Source organism: Phodopus roborovskii, unplaced genomic scaffold (assembly GCF_943737965.1).
Source record: "Phodopus roborovskii unplaced genomic scaffold, PHOROB, whole genome shotgun sequence".
Lineage (NCBI taxonomy): Eukaryota > Metazoa > Chordata > Mammalia > Rodentia > Cricetidae > Phodopus > Phodopus roborovskii.
In genome coordinates this window covers 7,340,027-7,366,904 of record NW_026126549.1, presented here as the reverse complement: position 1 = coordinate 7,366,904, position 26,878 = coordinate 7,340,027, and the positions used below count along the sequence as shown (strand labels likewise).

Sequence of the window (26,878 nt, the reverse complement as noted above, 5' to 3'; positions counted from 1 at the left end):
AGTAATCTTCCTTATGGTGTCCCCTGAGTGCTGGTGTAACAGATGTACAGCACCATGCCTGACTGGAAAACTTCAAAGCACTGATCATGAACTGAATAGAGCCAGACTTCACTTGACCATAAAGAAATCTCCACACAAACCAACCTCTTCCAAACTTTTAAAACTGTTGCTTTAATGATTGCCAGGAAGAATGGTTACACCCCAACTGGCTAAATACTTTTATCAAGATTATATGAAAGACCTTCTCATGCTGGGAATGATACCACACTAAAACCTGACTAGGGTCAGTAGTACCCCCTTGTTTTACAACAGAATTCTTAAGAAAATTTGAGTCGAAATATATTTTAAAGTAATGAATAGCTTATTACTCCTTAATAGAAAGACTTCCTCTCAAAAAAGCATCTATACAAAGCCACATTCTGACAAAATGTGATTTCCCTGACATTAAATCAATGCAGGCTCTGCCAAGTGTGGTCCGGGACAATGACAGCCCTCAGTGCCCCTTCCTTCGAGCTACACACAAAGTAGCCCAGAAATAGGCCAGATTGTCAGGCCAAGCCATAGCAGTAAACCTGAAGCTCTCCTCTCCATTCATTTGTGATGCAGTTCTGTAAACACACCAGGATCACTTTATTTAGTGTCACACCCATTAATAATGCAGAGATCTTTACACAGGCCGGTGGGGAAAGCTCTTCCTGAGTGATTTTGTTACTACAGTATGCATATAATCAAAAGGCTTCAGAATGTCATTGCTATTGACAGGGAGGTTGTGGGTAATACAGAATCAGCCACTGAGCTACCAATCACATGACAAAGCAAGTCAGCTTCCCACCCCACCAACCGTGGAATGGAATAACCACCCTGTAGCCACATCCTCCATCCACTTCTTAGACATAATAGAACCTAGGGACAGCCTAAGATAAATTCTAACTGCTTTAGCCTTCTTCACCTTCCCTGTCCTCATTCAAACTTTTTAAAGTCAAGCAATATGAATTTTCAAAGTATTCTTTTCAGATCACATCTTTACAATGATTGTGCAATTTTGGGGATACTAGATAATATAGTGCCTGCTAGATATAACAAAATAGATGCAAATAAGCCTGCCAGGTTCTAAATATTTTTATGTATAAATATTTTTTCAGGAAGAAAATAAGCTTTATAGACCTTAAAAAGAAAAAAAAAGTCTCTCTTATAACATCCAGAATTAAGCTTTTTGTAGAAGAATAATAACATTTAACAAAGCAGGGACAGAAGTACTAATCTGTCTAAAGTGGTTTTTTTTTTTTGTGCCAAGTCTTAAATATATAGGGTCTTGTCAATGTTGAGCACTGATCTACACCTAAACTAAGATAGCAATATTACTGCTGAAATATACCATTCTCGTGTATGCACCTATATATTAAATATATAAGAATAATGTAGATACATTATTATTCTAAAAATTAGAAAAAGTATGTACTAGATACACAGTATATATTTATATATGTGTGTATATATATATATATATATATATATATATATATATATATTTCATCATAAGGCTGACAAAGCAATCATGTCATAAAATAACTAGGACCAAGCTGCAAAAGAAGAATGAGCCACGTCACTAAGTACAGATGGGAAACACTTCCAAAATTCATTAAGAAATAAAAACAAGATATATATGTACATAGCTACATTTAAATATTTGATTTTGAAATTCCAAAAGGATGTGTAAGACACCTAAAAGTGGTTGCCTCTGAGAAACCGACTAAGTGTACACAGAATGTAACTTGTACACAGAATGTAACTTTACGGTTTTCTCTAAAGTCTTCTGTGCTGTTTGAATTACATTGTTGTAAAAACAACAAAGACTATCTGTGGTATTTTGGGCATGGTCTGGGAGGATCTGAGTGCTCCCTGTAGATGTGTGAAAGCCAATGTTTTTCCCCTTTACAGAGAGAACAGGGAGCCAAACAGCTAGTGAGTAGGCAAGCCTTCCCCACTGTACCGGAGACAGGTAGGTCATGATGAGCCTATCCTCAGCAAACCTCCTCATCTGTGGGACTGTGGTTCACAAGTGAAGAAAAATCTTAATTTCAATTTTTGAAGTTACTACATAATCCATCTCTGAAAAATGAGCTTGAAAGAAATGCAGAAAAATTCTGTTATAAATGATCCAAAGAAAATTAAATGTTTTCCCAGTGCTATTTACCATGTAATCATAGTTCCAAAGGAAAAAATAATTTCCAATTTAAAGTACAGGACCTGCCAGTCTTCTGAATTCCCTAAGAACCAGAAAGACCATTTAGCACCCCAAGGGGCTTCCTTTCTCACTTTATAATCTTGTTTTAGCAAATCTAAAAATACTAAACAACTAATTTTTATAATAAAAGTTGCTGCCATGAGAAAAATGGTAGGGAGATAAAGTTGAAAGAGTAAATGAACTCTGTATTCAAATTTTCTCAAGGACAAGACTATTAGTTATATTTATTCTATCAAAAAAAAAAAAAAAAAAATCCCCAGCCCTACCACAAGGAGGGAACAAAAATGGCTCCAGAAATCATGCTTCTGTTTTACCTGCTATTTAACCTTGAGGCATGAGGTAGAAAGCTATTATTTAGTATCACAACAAATTTCAAATAGAATAAATAACAATATTTAGAGCTATTTGGATTTTGTCAAAATATGGTGGATTACATGGACATGTATTAAAGTTTGTGTATGTATTCACTTTTTTTATTTCTTTTCTGGATTTGCTGATCGATGCAAATTACATGGACATGTATTAAAGTTTGTGTATGTATTCACTTTTTTTATTTCTTTTCTGGATTTGCTGATCGATGCAGACTGCACAGCCAAATACGCATTTGAAAAACTCCAATATCTGCTTAGCTAGAGACGTTCTCCCACTCTGTTGGATTCTGCATAAGCATTCTGACAAATTAAAAGAAAGGGTAATTTCACTTTTGGTTGTGAGGAGTCAAAGTACTTAGTGGAATGAACTGCGTATGTATGTAGTCCATGCATTGAGCTGTCTGTGGTACTGAAAAATGACCCTAAAGCTGAATTGCACTCTGCTGTGTGCAGATCCAGAGCCTCCCCATCACACTATTTTAAACCAAGCACTTCTACCCATGAGTCACCTGAGCCATTTTATGTTGCCACATCGTGTATCAACATATTTTTTTTTTATTCAAAGGTCATACTGAGTCTTACTTTCCAAGGTTCTCTGTGAAAATGTCAGGGCCTCCCCAGGCTTGATGAAGGGATTCTTGTGGACAGAATGTCAAGATATCAACTAAAACGCCTTTCCCCAATGCAGTGGGAAAACACATCACCCATCAGAAGCTCACCCTGGCTATCTGTCACTAGCTAATCACTATACTGATATGGCAAAAGTAAAAATTGTCATTTTTGATGACATCTTATGTTCAAGGGCATGCTCTGAATTGCAGCACAGCTCCTGTACTTGCAGCCTTACCTAAGAGATAATTCAATATATCTGGTACCCTTCATAATAAATCTTGACGTGTCCATTAGCCTAAAAAAACTACATGAAAGAAATCCACACCCCATAGTGATATAAATAACATTTTCAAAAAGGGGCACAACAATTAATTTTCCATGAAGGTCATAATCACATACACTCAGTCTTATGTTCTTTTCCTGGTTCCTCTGGGTTTCTAGCTTACAGTTTCTGCACATATTCCTTACTTTCTATTTTGTTAACAACAATTTTAAGAACATTACAAAAGATTTTTTTTTTTAAATTATGTGTCTGCGTGTGGGTATGTGAGCACTAATGCTGGCACCAGAGGATTCCGAGGCACAGGATTCCCCTGGAGCCACCAGGAGTGGGTACTGGGCACCCAAGTCAGTTGTCTTCAAGAGCACTGTGTGCTCTTCCATGTTGAGCTAGCTTTCTAGTCCATTTCATTTAATTTGAAGGAAGCCACTGTATGTAAGAATATTGGAAGAGAAAATTCTCTTGATAATAGAATGAGTTTTTGTAAAAGTTGTATCCAAAATAACTTGATTTTATTATCTAAGTCTCTACCTTGCAGTAGTCATAGTAAACATGACAGGTTTCATAATGGCACAGAGTTCCTAAAGAAGTCCAACTTTAAAACCGAACATCTTGTGATGTTGTGTTATGAAGAGTAAGTTCACTGTGTGTGTTCTCCAGAGGGCCAGTGTTTGCCCCAGGTTTCCTCCCTTGTGTTGTACTGTCTAGTTAACACAGCAGAAATACACAAATTAGCCAACCGGAACAATGTGTCAAGCATAAAATGTCTGTTAAAATATTTTGTATTTATTAGTGTCCACATGTTTCTAGAATTGTTATACTGTATCAAAATTCTAGGACACTTAATTAATCCTGGGTTGCTCCTCTTGTACCTGAGTCCTGTCAAAAATCTCTCTACAATTATTTAAAAGTTCATGTTTTTAAGAAAATGCTGTTCTTTGGGAGAACACAAGCAGCCCCCACTCCCACACCATGGGAATGCTTGTTTAGTTGTGTGCTTTCAGACATAAGTAAATAAACACTAGGAAAGCTTAAGATTAATAATAATAACAACAACAACAACAACAACATAATTGGCAAGGTCTCTCATTCCAGCACGGATTAAACATAACCACTCTGTTCTCCATGTAAAACATTCTAAGCCATTTAGTTCTTAAAAACCTAGAAGAAAATCTCAAAGTAGCTTTGTAAGCTCAACCCTATCCAAGCCTTGTGTTTAGAGGGAAAACACAGGTTAACTCCTTCCTTGCAAGACTCTTAGCTAGCAGCTACAAGGCTCAGCAGGAAGAAGGCTGAGAGGCAACACCTGCTTTCAACTTGGGCATCTTACCTCCTCATCTAGCGAGGCTGTTCACTTCTTCTGTTCCTATCTGTAAACTAAGTCAAAGGATCAACTCTTCCACTCAAGTCAAAAATGACTCACACAGCAGAGTACCACAGAAGATATTTGGAATAATCTCAGAACCCCACCATCATGAATGCAGCACTAAAGGCAACTCTATATGCTGTCCTAATATTAAAATTCAACCCCATACACCTTAGTCATCATTACTCACTTCAAATACTCTCTTCTTACACTCTTTCTCTAAACTTACCCCTTCAAATACATGTTTGTCAAAGTTTTAACAAATAAGGAAGCAAAATTAAGTCATTTTTTTCTCCTCCCTTGCAGTTAGAATTATCTTTATTCTGTTGGACAGTCATTAAGATTGAATTCTTCAACTGGGCAAGGTGGTACACACCTTTGATCTTAGCACCAGGGAGGCAGAAGTAGGTGGATCTCAGTGAGTTCAAGGCCAGCCAGATCTACAAAGTGAATTCCAGGACAGCCAAGGCTACACAGAGAAACCATGTCTTGAAAAAAGGCAAACACAAAACCAACCAACCAACCAACAACAACAAAAAACTGAATTCTTCTGTATTTACTGTGTATTTAGTAATTAGTAATTTGAACATAATTTAAGTTTTATATCCAAAGGCAGCAGAATAAACCTGTAGGCTTCATAGTCTTACCAATGACTAATGATGCCTCAAAAATATTCTTATAAATTCTAAGCTTGAGAAATCTCAATCAGTTTTTTAATTCACTAGTTATTAAAAGCCCCAAACTTTAATATTTGTTTGTGTGCTGCTTATATGCTAGAGAAAGCAATTGAGACTCATCTTTGGGGGAGAGGGTGCCAATAGTCAAAATGAACAGAGCAAAAAAATATTTTCTTGTTACAAGAGCTCATGAAGGCAGTGATCTTAACTTCCAAGTGACATTCAAAATATGATTGTAGCTAACGATCAACTAAATTGATAGCTATATATACTTTATGAACTAAATAAGCTGCTGTAAAATGTGTTAGAGAAAAATGGGTGGTGCTTTTTTTTCCCTCGTGTTGATATAAGCTAGTAATACCATGAACTTACTTTCTTACGTTATAATTATAGGCAATACCAACATTAGGCAGCCTCCCCTAATGACTTACTCATTAAGAAAAGGTGTGTCAAAAGGACACACTTTGCTACACCCATTCAGGATAGTGTGTATCACTCCTTTAAAAACATGTGATCTACCTAAAGAAGTTGGGGAAAAGCTTAAGTGTCTACCAAATAAGTCTCAGAGAGGCCTGTGTGCTTATATGCTGTGTTTTATTTTTTATTTATTTATTTATTTATTTATTTATTTTGCTTTGCTTTGCTTTCTGAAAGCGAAGGTCCTGGCACAACACTGAATGTGTCTTCTCTAATCTCAAGCTAGGACACAGCAGTTTAGAAAAAGGCCCCCCGCTGTCCTGCTTTCCTTCCCCTTGTGCGGTCTGCATGGCTTTGGGTCATTGAAAAAGCAGCGGAGCCTGTGTTACCTGTATTTCCCTGGCGTGGTACACGATGATCAGACCGAGCAGGATGATCGTGGAGAGACTGATAAGGCATTTCAAAGCTAAGGAATACAGCGACGCCTGCAACACAGTTAGATGGAACACTTTAATTGAGAAGCAGTTTGAACCACCTTCCAGGCACGAGAGTCAGTTCCGAACACGTGGACCTAAACTCAAGGTAGGGGAGTCGGGTGGGAGGCAATCTGTCATGACTCTGGGATGCAGATTATTTGGCCTCAAAGCCAAATGAGGGGAACCTGGAACAAGGGAAAACTTACAGCTTGAAGGCTGGGTCCGCACCATCAGTGACTAAAACAAGGCACCTGACTCGCTAAAGGCTAGAGAAATTCCTCCGGAGTTTCAGCACTTTAGGTTGAAAGGTGCCTCCGAAACTTGAGCACCTGGAGAGGAACTCGCATGCTTTCCCTACCGACTCCAGGAGCCACTTATTAACATGCCTGGACGCGGTGGACACTCGGAACCCGGAGAACTTTCCTCTCTGAGTTGCCCAGCTGACCATGCATGTGCGTCCTAGCTGCTTCTGCGGCTCGGATAGGCATTCATGATAGTCCCGGGGACACTTGCGACCCTATAGGCAAGGGGTTCCCGCCGGCGCCCATCCCGACCACCTGACTCCTACTCCGGGAGAGTACTCAGGGGCTAAAGCCCGTACCTTGTCATAGGCGCCCCACGACAGCTCGGTCTCGATGACCATGACCACGATGCCGAACATGCCGAAGATGAGCGCGTAGTCGCTGAGCCGCTTGCGCTTCTCAAACAGGGCGCGCCGGTGGCCCAGCTTGTAGCCGATGTTCTGGTTCTTCTTTTTGCTGGACTTGGTGCCGCTGCTGCTGCCATGCCCGCTGCCGCCGCCGCCTCCGGTGCTGCCTCCGCCGCCGGTTCCGTAGAGCGCCAGGTTGTTGGAATTGTTGTGCTCCGGCTTAGACACCACGATCTCCGGGGCTGAGGAAGAGGCGGCGGCGGCGGCAGCAGACGGGGAGGACGCGCCACCACCTCCTCCTACGAAGGACGCGGGGGGCTGCAGGGGCTGAGCCTCGGAGTCCATCTCGTGCAGGTTCCGGCGGGACGAGCTCAAGTTGCTGAGCGGACGCATGACGCCCCCGTTGTACCTGCAGCTGCTCATGGCTATTTCGGTGAAGGGGTTGCTCTCGCGGCGCGCCTGGGGTTGGTGATGCTGGTGGTGCGCCTGGTGCGGGTGGTGGTGGTGGTGCGAGAGCGGGGGCCCGGAGCCCAGGCTGCCCAGGCTGCCTGTGGGGCTGGCGGCGGGTTGCAGGCTGTGGCACTGGTGGTACTGGGAGGCGGACGCGGGCTGCTGCGCGTACTGCTGCCGGAGCGCACTGGCATGGCTGGACGGCGTCAGCTCGCTCACATTGAGCTGGCTGCCCCGGCGCGACGAGCAGCAGCAGCAGCACGAAGAGCCCGACAGCGGCGAGGAGGTGCGGGTCCGGAAAGCGCCGCCGGGCGAGGAGGTGCGGAGCAGCAGGGACAGGTTATCCCCCGCCCCCGCCCCCGCCGCTGGGGCACCGGAGGAGGCGCAGCTGTTGCACCGGAGGCATGGGCTGCTGCCACCGCTGCCCGGCTGCTGGTGTGCGAGGTGCGGGTGGTGGTGAGGGTGCGGGAGGGGCGCGAAGGGCGCGCACGGCTTGTCCTGGCTCTGTTGCTGCTGTTGGCAATGCAGGTGTGAGGAGCGCGGCGGTGGTGGCGGCTGCTCTGGGAAGAAGCCGCGCTGGAACTGCAATGGGGTTTCCATGTCAGGGCTGTTAAAGCTGCAGGGAGACCAGGCGGTGGTGCACCCTGCGCAATGCGTTATGGTCGGGAGAGGGGACTCCTGCTGCTGGTGCGAGGAAGGGCCCATGCCGGCTCCGGTAGAATCCAGGCGGCGAGTCCGATTGGTTGGGCGCACCAAAACAATGGGCATGACATCACCTGCGGGGACCGAGACTGAGTTTGCGGCGCGCGCGGCTTAGGGGAGCAAGTGTGTGAGCGAGGTTGGGAGGGGGAATCTGCAGAATGGAAAGCCAGGGGGGGCGCAGGCAGGCTCCAGCCGGGGAGGACACTCGAAGGCAGGGTTCCACCTGCGGGTCCCCCCACGTCCGGGACCATGGCTGGGAAAACTGAGCTTCCCCGCGCTTAGCCGCGGGCTGCAGTGGTGGGGAGAGAGCTGCTCTCTCTCTGTCAAAGCCCCCTGACTGGTGTGGGACACGTTAGCCCAAATGACCTGCCTGGGGCACTGCAGCTTGTCTGGCCACTCTGGCCATGGGGCAGGCGCCAGGACGGTGAGAACCCGAGCCACTCTCCCGCCCTCTCTCCTTGAAGGGCCACAAGACAGCACCTGCTGGCCGCATCCTCTCTCCCCGGATCGTCTTTCTGAGAGTGGGCTGCAGGCTGCTGGCCAAGTAACTGCGGGGGCGGGGGGAGAAGTCGGGCGACTGCCCACACGAATGTATCAGCGTTGGGGGAAAGCCGGCGCCGGGTGCCCGGTTTGGCCTCTGAGGGATCATATCCGATCCCTAGCAGGGATCTGTCCCTGTCTCCTAGCTCCGGGAGTTAGAATTGGGACTGGCGGCGCTGTCGCTCTTATCAGAGAGCTTTGCAGCACTGGTAGGGTTAACCTCGCGACGCCTGGGCAGGGGGAGGAGGGGGCGGGGCCGGAGGAGGGGATCCCCGGCGTCCGGGGAGGAGCCCGCTCGGGTTTCCCGGGTCCCCCTGGCGGGGGCGGAGGGCTTTCCCCACTACCTCCCGCTCACATTTGCGCGTTCTCCGGAACATGAGGGGCTGGCGCCCCTGGCCTCGGGTCCGGGACTTGGGCGCTCAGGCGGTCCAGCAGCCTGAGTGGGTAGGTCCGAGGAATACCTTGATGTTGCAGACGAGCCTTGTTCCAGGGTCTGGGGACTGCTCAGCCACCGCAGACCGCCAGTTTCTCTGGGCTTTCCTCTTGCTCCAGACCTGCAGTACAGACACAAAGCAAAGGCGGGTCACTAATGCGCAGACGCCAAGCATCTTCCTTGTCATGGCCAGACTGCAGCGGCTGGGCGAGGGGCCTGATGAAGGTTGACTGATGCCAGTAGCCATCTGACTGCCAATTATTTCACGGTGGTGATTCGACTGAATAATCGCTGCCCTTGGACAGGGAGTGTTACTAGACTTAGATATAATGATTAATTATCCTCTCTTAATAAACCAGTAAAACTACACTTTGAATTTTGCCATGGTGTGTCCTTATTGAGCTATACACAAACAAAAACGGTAGGAGTTTTTTTGGAGGGCTCTTGATTAATACTCCATCATTAAGTCTAACATTTGTATTTCTTTGAATTGAAATTCCTGTCTTCCTAAATAAAACAATACGAAATTGGTCAATTAAATGTTTCAATTTAAAATTGTGAATTCAATAGTTTTTATGATGGAGATTGCTAACAGATTAGATGAAGACCTTAAAGCGAAAGCGGATCGCTCTCATTAGGTAAATGGAATTCTCAGCTGGATCCAATTTCTTGACATTCTACTCAGCAGCTGCCCTAAAGTTGCTTACCAGGTATCTGCTTGAAAGCATGTGAGAGAGAGAGAGAGAGAGAGAGAGAGAGAGAGAGAGAGAGAGAGAGAGAGAGAGAGAGAAAGGGAGGGAGGGAGGGAGGGAGGGAGAGAGAGAGAGATAGTTTTCAGTGCCATTGAGTGAATAATTCTGGATATTCTTTGCAAGTGTGTTAATCAGTTGAAAATATTCCAGCACACAAGCAAATAGATTAAGAAGGAAAAGGGAGAGAATTGTGTTTAGCGCCATAGTCTTAACAGGAGATACCGAATAATCAGGGCTTGGATTCTTTAATAATCTTGGTTAAGAATTGAATTTTAGTGACTAAAAATCAAAGGCATTATTCTTATCTATTGTGGGAAACAAATAGTGTTTAGTATGAAGAGCTTTGCTGAATTTTGAGGGCAGCTCATAATGCCCCTCACATGTGTATTTGTGCACTACTATGGAAAATCCAATGAAAGAAGGGTGTGGTTGCAAATGCCTGAGAGACTACACTTGGGAGATAGAGGCAGGAGGAGAAAGAGTTCAAAGCCATCCACACACATAGAAGGTCTGAAGACAGCCTGGGCTCCCTGAGGCTGTTTTGAAAAAACAAAAAAGGGCTGGGTATGGTGACACATACACCAAAGTATTTAAAATAAAAGCTTCCAAACGGTTCGTCCTTTAGTCTGAAAATATTTAATTCAAGCATAAAACCCACCCAATATCTCTTAGCACACCTTGCAACAAGTTGTATAGGTTTCTTTTCCATTGCTCTTCATAGGTGCTTGAGTGAAGTGTTTGATTTGTCTTTATCTCTAAATACTTCAAAGAAGTATATCAAAAATTAATGTTCATCACCTGCTCATACATTTGGAAAAGATTTCGTAGGTGTCTCCCCAAATATCACAATAGCTGTTACTCGTTTTAAATTATACATGAGGCTCTAGACTTACTAAAATGTCATAAGGGAAACAAAAGATGCACCCTCTTGTGTTAAGCTTAAGCTGACTTTCTCAAATATCAAAGTGAAAGCTTCCCACCGGCTTCAGGCAGAAAAAAAAAAAAAAAAAAAAAAAGGTAAACATTATTGAACCTTGTGCTTTCAGCTGTGTGTGTGTGTGTGTGTGTGTGTATTGCATTTTGTTTTGGAATGGTTACTGAGGTATGAGTCCTTTTCACAAAGAAAATATTAAAGACAGAAAGCCAAAACTCAGATTGACCTACTTCATCGTGGCCAAATTAAGAGTTTATAAAATAATAACATGAAAGTCACTGACTATAGAGAGGGTAGAGCAGGCCAATGAGATACTCATTGTCCTTCCATTAGAATAAGTTGATCAAGGTTAACGACACCTTGCTAATACATGCCTGTGGCTGAAAAGGGCTGGAAGTCTTTTAGAATCATGGAGAATATCACGGGCTTAGAAACAGAACAGTTGTTTCTTGTTTGGTCTGAAAGGTGCTCGGGCACCTTTGACAATTGCTATAAGCCATGACAGGTGTCAGATTAAGACATCCTTGTTTTGTCCATTTCTGGTAGATGGCTTTATTTTTAAATACAAATTAGTTGATTTCTCCCTTTACTGTCTAATATTTCACTTGAAGACCAGCACAAAAGCTGCTGTGATATAAAAGGACAGTCACTTGGTAGTATGCCCTCAGGTTCTCCAATTGCTCAGAGGAGAAGAACCTGTACCCTGGGCTGGCATCCAGCCTCTATCAAGGACTTCCCTGAAAAGGCCCATGTAGAGGTAGGTGGGTGGATCCGGAAGACAGCACTATGCAGAATGAGAGCGGCATATTCAGCAACACAGATAACAAAATCTGGCTGGGTCCTGCCTAGACTACTTCCTGTATCAGCATAGCTAACACCAGAGAGGTGAACAGCAAACAAGCTAATGTTCAGCAGTCAGCATGGCTAGAAATAGGACTCGAGGCTACCTGGGCCAAGGGGAAAAGATGGAGCAGGAGGCAACTGCAATTTGGAAGGCTCAGGTTGTTATAAATACATACAAGGGAGTTAAGCACTCAAAACAAAACTTGTTATATAAAAGTTGTACAAAATGTAGAAAAATCTTAATAAAATGGTCCAAAAATATAAAATTTAGTGAAAATATAAAAGTATTAACAGTTGACATATTGGTTAAGTCCCACCAGATGGGGCACTGAGGGCAGGTGCCCCCCCCCCACACACACACATACACATACACCATGGCATATACATTCGGACGCACATGCTGGTAGCTATGCTTTGGGTGTCTCAACCCACAAGGCTCACCAGGAAGGAGTCAAGGGTTGCATGCTGAGTAACAGCAGCTCCAGGCAGCCCCTGACATTAGGGGTGCTTGCCATGGGGCCTGGTTCAAGGTTAGACGACATTTTTTAAGTTCACATGCAGACATTTAAAATACAGTTACTCTAACTTTGGGGAAATTTGTTCCTATATCGTCTCAACCCCAAAACATGGATATATACACTATGATTAATAGCAGTAACAAAATTACAGTTATAAAGTAGCAACATAAATAACTATGGTGGGGGTTGTCTCTACAGCATGGGGAACTGTATTAAAGTGTGGCAGCAATAGGAAGGTTGAGAAGCACTAATATATAGGATTATGGGGATAAACTCAGCAACGCTAAGCAATTAAAGCAGAAAGACAGTACTTTTTAGGTGGATGGTGTTTTAAACTTACACCTTCCAGTAAGTGGGAAAGGAAGGGCGGGGGGAGGAGACAATGTGGTTTCCACTGAGAAGCTTTTATGCTTAGATTTCTTCCCCTTTCAATTGAGTCAAGCAAGTGCTGGAATTCCCCTAGATTAACACCAGAGGTCACAGTCACCCGCAAAATGCACTTGCAATCTAATCAATTAAATAACGTCTCTATTTTAGCATCCTTTCCTTTCCTTCTTTTGTGGCTATAATTCTATTTTTTCTTAAGCCCTCTAAGAGTGGCTTTTCCATATTTGTTGTATGTCAAATTTGTGGACAGTCAGTCACACACTAACATAACCAACCCATAAACACAGTCATAGACTGGGCTTTCTGAGCCACAGATGCCTAGTTTTAGAAGCTTCAAGTTGGTTTTACTCTGCTGTCTTATTTTATTAAAATTTCTCCTATGTTCTTTTTTGTTATTATTATTTTATTCTGTTTAGGAATTGTTTGTACTTTCTTTCTCTTGACCTAGGTGTTTGAGGTTTATTTCTGACAGGCAGTCAAAACAAGAGAACATTTATCTGTTGCCTACACTACATAGCTGGAGCAAAACTTTGAATTAAAAAGCAAGCATTTTTGAGAATTGTTTTTCTTTTTCTTTTGCCTGTCTGACTGAGTCAGTTCTTTGCTAGTACTGAATCCAAAGGCTATGATGAGATACAGCCTCTCTGAAGTTATTTTCCTTAGCAATAGATTGAGGGGAATCAGGATAGTATCAATTGTTTCCTTAGTACAATTCCAGGTTTCTTGAAAGATAACAACTCATTATTTTTATATCATATATTCCCAGTGTCACAATTAATACATTATATTTGAGGCAGACATTAAAATAATATATGCAGATTTGATGCATGTATGCATACCTGCAGTATGACAATAAAGTACTAAACCTGTATTAACCTGTTTTCCAAAGGCTAATAAATCATGGTGGATCCAAGCCATTAATTTAATTAACTTTTCTAATGATTGTTTTATTATCTTCATTGTCTTCTACTATTTCTCAACTTATTAACATATCTACAAAGTCCTAGAAATGCTAGCAAAACACATAAGGTAAAAATCATATTAATCTTGCTGGCAGAATTGAATCAGGTACTTATTAAATGGATGAAATGGCTGAACTTTTGAGTAATAGTGGTTTGTCTGTGGATTTCCTTTGCTATTAGAAACTGAAAGGCTGAGGGAGGGTGGGAGAGAGGGGGACCACTATTTGTTGAAAACCCAGTAGGCTATACAAAACTTTCTTATGTACTGCTCTATTTGTATCTCACAAAAACCCAGGCGAAGACAGAGCAGGTTTTTGTTATCTCCATTTTGCAGGTAAGGAGATGAACTAAGATAGTGTCTTCCCTACCTAAGGTGACATGGGTGCACAGCAAGGACAAGCCAGATCTCTTATCAGTCTTTTGGGTCTGTGTGGTGTGTCATTTTTACATCCTAGGAGCCTTACTTCATAGATGCATAACATATGGGTTGCATCTACTCACCCAAGAATAGAGAGCAGTACCTCTGAATAGATAGTGGTACCTCTGAATGCTTTCTCAAGGGCTCTTATATTTACTGTTGACTCTTGTTGACTTTCATTTGATTAACAGGATAATTTGAGAGAATTTAATGTAAGTGTGGAGAAAATGGAAGAACTTTCTGTCTGCTGGTCCAAGATGCCTAATTAAAAATATAGAGAGTGATACAGGAATAGAAGTGCTTTTCTTTGTAAACAAACAACATGATTCTGATATGTCCACCTATACTCCATACTCTTTTGCTGACTTAGCTACCAGTCATGGCATTCCTTATTTGGGACTAAAACCAACAAAGATCAGTGAGGGTATTCCCTGGAACTAGTGAGGGTTATTTTACCTGTTATTATGCAAATGAGGAGAAGGCTCTTGGTCTTGCAACTCAAGATGACTTTCCCTATTGTCATTCTTGGACCCCCCCCCCAGTATCATTCTTGCTTCATTTGATGACAGATGGGTGAAAATCAGAGAAAGGAGCCAGACTTTCCATGACAAGGAGAGACCTGTGTATCTCCCAGATGGGGTAGAGACCAGCAAAAGCAGAATTAAAGACCATAATTTTAACGTAGCCCTAAATACTGAAGACACATTAATCTCCCCCACCTTTTTTTTTTCTTGATCACAGCCCTGCAATTTAAGTTGTTATATGCTGTTCATTAACACAGGATGTGTCTGCTTCCTCTTTCCTTGTTTCCCTTTCATACATATATCTTATACAAATTCCCAGGCCCTCCCTCTTTATATTTATCTCTCTTTCTGGAATTATTCACAAACCTTCACCCCTTGATAATTGTCTTGGCACAGGGGAGGGTTAATGCCTTTTTAATGCTACTGTTAAAAGGGGGAGAAATCATGGTCCATGACACTGAATTCAGTGTAACAATGTAACCAGGAAGAAAGCTCTGATGCCAACACTGATTCATGTTCCAGACCCAATCCTCATCTGCACAACCAGGTTTTTCTTTAAAAAATGACATTTTAAATTACTGCTGCTGTTCTATAGGTGTGAAGATGTGAAGAAAAAACAAAACAACAACAACAACAAAAAAAGGATGGATGTAGTAGTTTGAATGTAATTGGGGCCCATAATCTCACAGGAGTGACACTGTTAGGATGTGTAGCTTTTTTGGAGCGGGTATGGCTTTGTTGGAGGTAAGTACATTACATTTAAAAGTAACTACATTACATTATTAGGATTATAGTAGGCATTATACTTATGGTATATACAAAATGGCAACATTAAAAAGGAAATGGAATACTGACAGGCTCTGTTTAGAAGTACAATTCTCTATTTCATGGAAATTGTTAATACGTATTAGAAATGGATTCTGATATGTTATAAGCCTTAGAGAACATTAAGAAACACACACATACACACACACACACACACACACACACACACACACACACACAAATTGAGTGGGATAACTATGGAATTAGATTTTAGAAAATACCAATTTAATTCAAACAATAAAGAGAACTTTAGAAATCTATAACATATACAATTGGAAAAAAAGGTTACAAACACATGTTTCTTTGATTAAAAACCCTGACTAAAGTCATGTAGGGGGAAAAAAAGATTTATTTTAGCTCATAATTCCAGATTACATTTCATCATTAAGGAGAAGCCAATGCAGGAGGAACTTGAAGCTGCTAGAGACATCAGTAACCAACAGCAGAGAGAGAATGAATGCATGCATACTGTTATGCAGCTCACTGTATTCACCATTACAGGGCTCAGAATCCTCTGCTATGGAATGGTAGCACTACAATGAGCATGTATTTAACATTATCAAGATACTTTCAACAGGCATGCCACAAGCCAACTTGACCTAGATAATTCTTCATTAAGACCATTCTCAGGTAATTTGACATGTATACTTATACAACCACATTGATACCAATATTAAATATGAAAGGATGAAGCAAATTAAAACCAAAAGTGGCTATAGAGAACTTATAAAGATATAACTATAAGCTCTCTTCTGGACACAGATGTTACATAAATACAAGTAGGGATAAAGTTCAAAGATATTCTAAACAACTATAAAATAAAGTGGCTTTAGAGTATTAATCAAAATGAAATTTTCATATATATGGAGAAAAGCCAATTGTATAATGAAGGGTCAAGTTATTTAAGAAAATAAAACAATAACAAATTCATATGGGTGTAACAACAAATTCTAATAGCATGAGGCAAGGTTGACATAACTGAAAAGAACCAAATAATTCAACAATGATAGCTATTTTTTGTAACTAAGAGGAAGTCTTCAGGGCCCTAGAGCTAGAGTTACAGATGGTTGTGAACCTCCCAACCTGGGTCATGGAAACAGAATCGGGTCCTCTAGGAGAGAGAGTAGCATGCACTTTTACTACTGAGACATTTCTACAGCACCATGGTATTGAAATTAGTCCTCCATTCACCTGGAGAGGTAAGCATTTTCATTGTCACTCTGTTTTGATCCCTTCATCGCTCTGCCCACTTCTTACCTTCAGAAAATAGCATAAAGTCCTATACCGACTCTATAAATCGTACATATATTGTTTTAGTAGGATCATAGAACATTCATTTATAGTAACAGCTGTTTTTAGTTTATATCTACAGTTCTGCTTTAATGTTTATTAGAGATGAAAAATATGGTACCTTGGTCACTAAATACACCTAAGAATTCTGTATAAGACAATCTATTATAAATAACCTCAATTTCCAGAATTTGACCAAACACTAAGAAAGAAACCAAAGCTCTTAGAAGCACAAACTCATGTCAAGAAACCTGTGTGGCTACTCATAAATGAGCCCTAGGCTTTCAGTAATTCTAATTGATTTTCTGACCCACTGCATATCAAAAGCTTAAAATAAATCCAAGAAGACAGACTTATTGAGTCTGATAAAATAAACAATAAGATGTACTGCTCAAGAAACTAATTGCATTTGTAAACAATAATGCACATTGCAAACTGTAGAGCATCAGCACTCACAACACAATTAGAGGTGAATGGCCATTTATTCATTATTAAGCCTAAGTGCCATCCTTGAATTCATGATTAAGTTAACATGTGTCAATGGTAATCCTGGGTGATCAAGAAAACCTTAAAATACTGAGGCGAGGTTTGCCTATAATCCTGACACTATGGAGTGGGTAAAGCAGGTGGAGCTCTGTGACTCTTGGCCAGCATGGACTACACTGTGAAACCCTGTTCTTATATAAAGTCTCATTAACAAGGTTCTCTAGGCATGAACTCAACAACAACAGACATGATGACATGCACCAAGGAAAGCACAGAAAGCCTTAATCCCACCCAAAGACCCACAGGCAACAAAGGGATTCTGAGAGCAGGGGAAAGTCTTCCCTAGAGAAGAGCACACCAACTGGGTAATCCAATACCAAACATCCTTGCAAACAAATATAAGTAAAATAAGCCTAACATAGAAGAAAAAACACTGCACTATTTCCCTAATATGAGAAATCTTTAAAAGACAAACTCATAAAAATCAAAGAACAGAATCATGAGGGACTAAGGTGTGTGGAAAATGGGATCATTTATTCAGGACTAGTGATGTATTTACTCTGGAAACTTACCAAAAAGGTATCTTAAATCTACACACAAATACACACACACACACACACACGTATTTATTGCCATTTGCTCTTGTTACCTCACTAGCAATAGTGCTTAAGTTTGTATTTCTTAATTTTCCTTTTCCTAGAGCATACTTAATAGTTATTGCCTTTATATAATATATTATTTTCTTTAAACTAAAAGGGGAACTGTAGTGAGATATCCACCCTGCCTGCACCATGACCACTGGGGCATGGGAACAGGTGTGGGCATGACCAGCCAGGACTAGGTCTGGGGTCCCAGACCTAGCTTGCTCTCTTGTTTCCTGTTAGGAGACAGAGAACATCCAGAGGCATCCTTGGGAATGGGAACCTGCTGCAGGCATGTTCCTGCTGTGATTTCTCCCCAAATAAACATCTATCAGCCTATTGTTTCCCAGATTCTTATTTACTATGACACATACACATACACACACACACACACTCAAATTGTAAATCTAAGATAATAGATTTGTGCACACAGTAAGTCATGTGTACTTTAAAATTTTTCTTTCTAGAAATATATTTTATTTTGTCTATTTTTAACTGATAATTTTTATTGGAAAATAGTTGCTGCTTAAGAAGACAAATTAGCCATTGGAAATACCACACTATATATGTATGGAAATTTTCAGACCATGGTGATTTGGTATACAAATGACCATGCATTATGAAATACATCTTTTATTATAAAATTTACTTTTATATGTATGTGTGTTTTACCTGTATATATGGCTATGCACCACATGTGTACAGGGTCCATAGAGGCAAGAAAGGAGCATTGAAGGCCATGCATTTAGATACTCAGACTGTGGTGAGCTACTATGTGGGTGCTGGGGAAAAAAATCTGAGTTCTGTAGAGCAGCCACCAATGTTATAAAGTTCTAAGTCATTTCTCTGTGTTATATTTTACAATGTAATATTATTTTATTGATAAGTCAATGGTGGGGGCAATTTAAATAGTATGCAATAAACAATGACAATCTATTCAGCTTTTGGATCATGACCTATTTGATTTTTTTTAATAGTTGAAACTATTGAGAAATAGAACCAATTAGACACTTTTTCGAAGACAAGTTGACTTCAATTTTGTTTAACTAAAATATTATTTTTCATTGCATAGTGGATATAATGTAGACTTGTGAATAGACAGTCCTGAATTCAAAACCTGACTGGAGTCATTTATTCAGAGGCAATTTTTAAGCTTTCTAAGCAAAAGTTCTTCCACTGTTTGTGGATCTGCGAGATGTTATCCTGATTGCTAATTTCCCTCTTTGTTCACACAGTCAGTAATAACATGGAACTTTGTATCTCAAATTTAGTGTTACCTACCAGGCAGGTAATACATTGGACTGTGTGGTTTAGAGATAATAGGCATGTGTTGCCAACTCACACATATAAGAGGACTTTTCCTAAAACAATGAATAAAATTCTTTGATGTGAAAACTGTCTAGACTAGTAAAGGCTTTTGTTATTTAGAAGTGATTGGGGGACCAGAAAGAAGCTAACTCAGTTCAGTTCCCCTTGGATATTGCCAAAGAAGTGTGTGAGTCCCCAAATTTTGAAGAGAAGCAATGTTTTAGGAACTGAAACTTCATTACATGACAAGGGTAGGAATGTTAGAAGTCACCAGAAGTGAAGGTTTAAACAGAGGAATGGGCTTTCTAAGTAGACAGGCCTCTCTCTTCACAAACACTGTCCTACAGGATGGCAAGCCTTCAGTGAGAGTTGGTTGGATGATGATGAGAAACAATACATTATTGTTATTATTATTATTAAATTTATAATGGTATCTCTTGTTAAGACTGACAGAGAAGAAACAGCAGTGTGGGTGGTTGTCTTGTACTAGACCAAGAATATTAGGCACATAGCAACTACAGAGGTAGCCACCAAAACTGACCACAAAAAGGCCCAGTATTCTTCAACATCCTAAAGCAAACAGAACTCTCCTTATATCCTGGAAATCATATTTTCTCTTTTTTAGATTTTTCCCTTGTTTTTCTTAAATACATCCTTTAGTTACTTCTAAGAAAAGATAGGCTGAAAATCATGAGATTTCTATCCCCTAGTTTACTGACCTCCCCATCTTCAAGTGTAAGGGATACAGAGTTTGGGCTGCAGCAGTCATCAGCAGAAACCAGAAATAAAGAAATCCCAGCTCCCATTTCTACAGAGAAATTCCAAATTGGGGAATACTGGTGAATTTCCCATAGCTGCACCAGAGTTCTTTTCTTTGATTATCTTATCAGTGATGACCTCTCCCATAGATGGATTCTCAGACCTAACCCTTATGCCCAAAGCAGATACAGAATAGTAGACAAAGAAGCAAAGGAAGAAAACTCATTTAAATCCAGCTCTATCCATTTGCATAGAAAACTATTTAGTCATTCTTATCACATATGGAAAGTGAAGAAGATAGCATCTAACTCTCTGGAATTACATGTGAATGACCATGTTTGTTACATACTAATGGATATTAAAAGACACATACTAGACATGACATAAAATATTTAAATTTTTTTATATGTACACCAAGAATAATGTTTATCCCTGTCCCTCAATTTATGTGAATGTGTAGAAGAGATCACTGGCAGCTTGGATATACCTTATTATATCTCCTTATATTTATCACTAATTCACAGAAGTCTGTTTAGTTTAAGCAGTTGTCAGTATTAGGAGTAAAGCTAGAAGTAGCATTTGAATATTTGTGCTCACTTACCAAATTGTCTATGAAAAATAAAAAGGAAAACACAACTTAAAATATAGATGTGGAAGTACAATGTTGTCTTAATGGACCTTAAAAAAAAAAGACTCATAAAAGGTCTGTGAAAGGTACTCAGAGTGCATAGTTGGTTAATTTTGTTCAAGAAAATGACTTTAAAGCTTTTGAGAGAAAATGAAAACATAGCCAGCTTCTGTAGCTAGACAAGTCAATGCATTTAATATTTTATTTCCAGTGACTGGCTTCAGAGACTTATACTTAATTTTTCTCTCTAATGAGAAAAGCCAAGCTAAAGGCTAAAAGAAAAGAAAACCTTTACCATATAAAGGTACTCATCTCAGAAAGAGACATCTAGTTTAGCTGAAGTTAAAATTCAACACAAGTCAAGAGTGGTCTTTTCTCCTCACTTGAATGACAGTACTGTTGACTGTGGCCAGTCACCAATTGCATTTTGAGACTAGTCTAGTGAGCAGCTAGACTTTTGGATATATGTTTTAACTTTGGATTTTTTTTTCAAAGCAGCCTTTTTTTCTGACCTAGAGCATTTCAAATGAGAAACGTCTCCAGATTCACTCAGGAAAGGGTTCAGTGTGTGTTCTTGATGCTTAAGGGGGTCAAGTCCAGTTTGCCATGCCCTGTTTTTACAAGTAGCTGCATATCACTTCATTATTGCAAGAGTTCTGGAACGTTGTGGATACCACAATTCAAGTGAGCTCACATACTGTCCTTCTTAGCCTTGAACCATCTCCTGGATTTTCTCTCTCTCTCTCCTTCCTTCCCCCCTCCCTGATCCCTGATTCCATCTGGCATGACACTCTTCCTCAGCTATCATACCCCACACTTCAGCAAGTCGTGTCAATATCATTTCCCAACATTTCTCTTGAATTGCTCCATTCTATTTTTCCCTATCCCATCAACAGTTTCTTCATTAGGATTCCTGCTTTGACTCTTGCCTTTTCTCCAATATATTCCCTTTGCAGAAGGCAAGGCACTTGTAAAAGCTATTTAAAAAATACCACACCACCTCACTCTGGGACTCAAAATTTCCTATGGCTTTTTCTAAAATAAGTCCCCAAATTTCTACCCTGAGTCTAGGCCCTAGCCTTTTCATGAAGCTTTCTTTCACAGACTCTAAAACTCTTTACTATAGTGTTGCCTTAAAACTCCAATGCTGCTTTACTATTGTGATCATTCATCAGGTGGTTTCCTTTTAGTGGAAAGCATTTTCTCATGTTCTTCAAATGGTTTGGCTTTCTCTCATTTACACCTTGTTAATTTTTTTCAAGGACACAGTCTTGGAGGTCTGGTTAAAGTATCTGTCCCATTGCTCCAATCAAGTCTTCTGTACCATTGTCCCTTACTTGTTGTGTGTGTGTGTTGGGGGGGGGGTGTTTGGTTGTTTATTTTCACAATTAACAAAGAGCAATCATGTGCTCTTTATGTGCTAACTTGTTCTTATCTCCCCATCTCCGAGCTGTAGAATTCATGAATATAGGTATAATGTCTCATGAGACCTGACTATTAGACATAATAGATGTACAAAAGTATCAGAGTGCATGATTAAACAGCTAGAGCTAATAAGTAATATTAGAGCAAGATGACTTTTTGGGCATTCATCATCTCCTGGGAATTACAGCGTGCATTCAAGTACATTATTCAATTATTTTACAACTCAGAATTCATAACAAGGCTTTATAAAGAATGAAGATATTTGAACATTTCTGATTTCCTGAGTAGATAACATATAGCTGCCTGTGTTTGTAATGATATCCTATGTTTTTCTTAAACCTATCTGAGGCCAAAAGTTCTACTTAATTCCGGATTTTCTCTTTATATTGAATGGCTATTTCTTACATAAATATACTTCAAAAATTCATTCACCACTTTGAACAATATGGTAAGCAACTGCTTTTGTGCATGTACTTCTAGAGAGTAACAATCATCTTTCAGCCTCACCAATATCGATTAATTACATCACCATGTCTTGAGATAATCAACTTTCATTTATTTCATCCTTTAGTTTTTAAGAGCATAACTTAACAATAGAATTAGGAATGTGACTTGAATCAGGATAAGCATTCAATTAGGTTTTTTTTTCCCCTCAAAACTAAAGATGTTTTCTTTCTCCTAATTTCACATGACTGTCTCATCCACCAACATCCACACCTTAGAGTCCTTTCTCTTTTTCATTCTCATGGCCTCCTGTTACCCTGGTCTTCACTCCATATTTCTACCCATTCTGTTTTTGGCTTTCCCCCTGTTACCTCTAACTTTGACAACATTCAGTGCTCTGATATCTCCTCTGATTGTTTTTTTACATGAATTCTTTGCTGTGGATGAAGATGTCAATGAAGCCATTTGAAGACCACCCACCCCCATATCTCTTTAGCTTTGTCTGCTGTTTATGAAAGGGAGTGTCACCACCAGATTGACCAGATTGACCTTAGGTTCCTGGGCTCAAGTGTTCTGCCTGTTCAACCTCTCTAGTACTACAGTGCCTGCCTCACCGTACCTGGCTAGAATTGTATTCTTTAGATTCCATATGGAATAGGCACAATCCAGGGAATGGCTTTGATTCTTGGAACTGAAGGCCTAACCAGGCAGAAAGAGAAGGAAAAGAAGACAAATAATTTCATAATTTAGCAGGGATTTAAGAGGTTTGTGAGCCAACTAGCTGTTATCACATAAAAATAAATAAATAAAATCAGTCATAAAGAAATGAGGACTGTTAAATGGCCCTTAAATGTCCTAAAAACCAAAGACAAAAAGAGCTCAACATAATAGTGACAGCTGTGTCCTGCAGCCTTTGTGTGAAGGGCCATTTATGTGAGCAAATTAAAATGTGGGAGCAATCAGACTCAGCTGAAGGGAAAGAACTCAGCCCATAGTAATGACACTGAACTGTAAAGAGGGCAAAATGTGTTCACTGGGCCTGCGTGGAGTCAATATGGAAACACATGAGTTTTAGTTCATCAAATCACTGCATTCAAATATCATTGTTTAATAATAAAACTCACATCTTTGACATTGGGTGAACTGATCTCATACTGGCTATGTATTTCTTTTTTTAACGTCTGAGAAAATTTAGACTGTAGAGAAAAGACAAATCAAGTGTACTGTGTTAACACTTTACTTTAAACGCCATAATGATCTCTCTACTTTTGTAATGCTTGTATGTGTGGAAAATTAGGACTGTTAGAAAATCCAACAGATAAATATGTAGTCAGGACTAAAATATAATAAATTAGAGTTTTCATTTTAAGTTGAAAGTTATGACAAATAGGTAGCTAATGGTGGTGTGGAATATAATTTCACACAGTGAATATAAATTGTCTGCTGGCATCTCCAGATAAACCTGGATAGCACTACTTTGAGCATTAAGTGTTTTGCTATTGCATATGTAAGTTATACTTTTACATAATCTGTAATAACTAATACTGTTCTCTAAACTTGTAAGATAATGAAAATTAGATTATCAGTTTTACAGATTTACTTTCCTAAATGAAAGATTCTAAATTTTGTTTTAGCAATAAATTTTAATTAGTCCTTCTGTATAATGATGCTGTGTTGCTGCCGTCTCTTAAATATGCAAATTCTCTAAATATTGATTGGCATTAGATATTTGTATATCCATATAAAATTTTTTAATTTTCAAAATAATTTTACTCATGTTCTTTTATGTTGTTGCAAATCATCTCAGCTAACTATAATCTGTTATTTGATAATTTCATTTCTATAAAGTTGTATGACTAACTGATCTGCTGGCATTCTAGAGAATATAACTCCTGACAATGTAACCTGAATACATATTTGAGGTGTTAAGACATTCCCCACAGGGCAAGCACAATGCACTTTGTGTGTGCCCGCCCTAATAGTCACCTGTTGTATACCTTAGTTGCTTAAATTTGCACCCAAATATTTTTAGCACTAACCCATTGACAACTGTCACTTATCCTCACAATGTGGGGTCAGATAAAACCAAACAGGAAATCTTTCCCTAGCATCATCTAACAATGGAAAAGAACCTCTCAGATGTTTAATTAGTGATATCTTTAAAGAATGTTGTTCAGAGATTTCAAGTGGGGGGAGTTGTCACAACTGAAGAAAAGCTATATTGAGTATGATAGTGCTTGCCTGTAACCCCAACCATCAGAAAGCTGAAGCATGAGGATCATACGTTTGTAACAAGCTTAGGTTTTATGAAAAGATCCTGTCTCAAACTAACAGGATAAAGTTACTTGTGCTAGCCCTTCCAAAAGTAACTACTTATGACAATAGGTTGTGAAAATTGTTCTTACACATGCCTGTCTTGCACTAATGAAATGAGTTGTTCTAACCTTGGTTCCTACTTACATTCTATTCACTATATTGTTATATACACACACACACACACACACATACACACACACACACACACACACACACACACACTTATTCTACTTTAAGACTGAGGTATTAAAACAAGTGGAGAATTATAAGTGGCCTGGCAGAAATGAAGATGTTCTAAAGAGACACTGGTATCTCTTTACCTATTATCAATATCTCAATATTACCTATATTGAGAAAACAGACCCCCAAGAAATGAGAAATTGCCAGGAATCTTATTCTGGGAGAAGGAAAAACTCCACTCTGAGATTTCACACAGTTCAGACAAGTTGTCAGAGCATATTATAGAATGAGACTAAAGGCCAGATACTGATGGGACAATAGTGGATGGGACCAAACCTTGACCAGGACTGCTTAGATGTACTCACTTAAAAAGTCTAAAAACAGATTTGGGGGTAGTCACTAGATCTCTTTTTCCCTCTTCTCAGTGTGGCCACATTAAATAAATCTCCATTTTCTGCTTTTCATTAAACAAAGAAGAAAATGATAATACCTATCACAGGTTGTAAGAAAACCGACTCAGAGGTAATATATTAATTTCTAATTAAGGTGTCAAATAGTAAGGGCTTTAAATATGGTGAGAGCTTTGTAAGTGGAAAGAAAGGAATCCATTTCGTAGTTAAGGAAAAGTTGAGTTCCTTAGTGACAACCTGTCTACAAGATGAGAAGAATGACATCAATTAGGAATCTAAGCTACTCACCTTAATGACTGTTATTAAGATTGGGGTCTTTTTTAAAAATGGGAAGGGGAATGAGGCTTTGGAGAAAGCCCCTTCCTATGCTTAGTCTCAGTTCCGTACAGATGATGCAATTATAAGTAGGGCCCTGAACATACATGCATGGCATTTAGTGCATGAAGACTCTTTGTGTGGAGACAAGTAACTTCTTGAATTTAAAGTTAATAAATTAGATTATGAATTTTAAAACATACTTTTCCTTAAACCCTTATATTTAAAAGCATTTGTATTCATAAATTTGAAACATTACATGAAATATCAACATTTGTTTGCAAGGGAGTCTCCAGTTTTTGGTAAATACCAATTCTTTAAATGTCATCTACATAAATAAATATATCCATTGGTAACTGTGATTACCTGTATGGGAAATATTAGAAACCAGCCCCTATGACATCAAGCCCCCTTTGACACTCAAGGCAAGTCAAACAAACCTTGCTTATGCAAAACAGATTGCTCAGAAAAGCAAAGGGTACCTGTGTTTGTCCCTGCTACAAGAAACATCATTTTGAAAAGGCAATATTGGCTGATGGTCACCTTCAACAGAGATAAAATATCTCAGGGTGAAATGCAAAGCATAAACCAGATATGGACAAGCAAATGGATGAAGAGACCTCATCTATGTCCATCTCAATCTTTATCTGATTTGAACCTTGTCAGTTCTTTCACTCTTTTCCTTCAGTGGCAGATTTGCCAGATTTTCTTCCCATGTTTCACCTTTATCCTCATCCCCAGTTCCTCTCATTCCTCCTTGCCTCTCTCCACACTCAGTTTAAAACAAACAACAACTACTCATTAAGGTGTCCTTTATATTCTTAGTTATATCAACATTACCTCTTTCAGACTATAAACCTTAAAAAGCATGAATTGCCATGTTTTGCCAAATAAAAATTACTTTTATGGATACAAAAGCTTCCGCAAAGGGTAACAGGACCTGTCTTCCTTTGGGAAAGATGAGTTGTTATGTAAGGCCAGCCTGGAGGAATGGAATTTCCCCAAGGAGGAATTAGGTGAAGCTGGTGATGAGAATATTCCTTCCCATTTTATATTTTGGGTAAATACTGGGAAAAACAGAAAGACTGAATATTCTGAGAGAAACACAACAAAGAATGGGTGTGTGGAAACTGTGCATGTCTAGCTCGATGTACCAAGGTAATTAAAACTAACATTCCCTATCAACATGCGTTTCTTAGATGGTGTCCTCTGCCCCCTAAGTTCACAGCAGGTACGTGGGGAGCAACTTAGGTAACTGTGGTGCAAAGGGCTGCGGTGATACAGATGATTTTGGA

General features: G+C 39.9%; 1 protein-coding gene and 1 long non-coding RNA gene across 3 annotated transcripts in view; one reads left to right on the top strand and one right to left on the bottom strand.

The window, feature by feature from the left end:
* The window catches only part of Kcnn2 (potassium calcium-activated channel subfamily N member 2), a 355,449-nt gene that overhangs the window by 113,884 nt on the left and 214,687 nt on the right, over positions 1-26,878 (bottom strand). Inside the window, exons 3-5 of one of the 2 annotated variants that reach the window (XM_051200778.1) lie at positions 9,141-9,339; positions 7,046-8,319; positions 6,358-6,453 (exon numbers count right to left, since the gene is read on the bottom strand). In XM_051200778.1, coding sequence (XP_051056735.1) covers positions 6,358-6,453; positions 7,046-8,319; positions 9,141-9,162 — 1,392 coding nt within the window. In that variant the 5' untranslated portion in view covers positions 9,163-9,339. The remainder of the gene's footprint in view (positions 1-6,357; positions 6,454-7,045; positions 8,320-9,140; positions 9,340-26,878) is intronic. The other variant, XM_051200779.1, reaches the window with a different exon arrangement.
* Positions 8,566-9,587, top strand: LOC127234064 (uncharacterized). The gene is made up of 2 exons (XR_007835549.1): positions 8,566-8,669; positions 9,338-9,587. It is a non-coding gene; the product is annotated as an uncharacterized LOC127234064 (long non-coding RNA).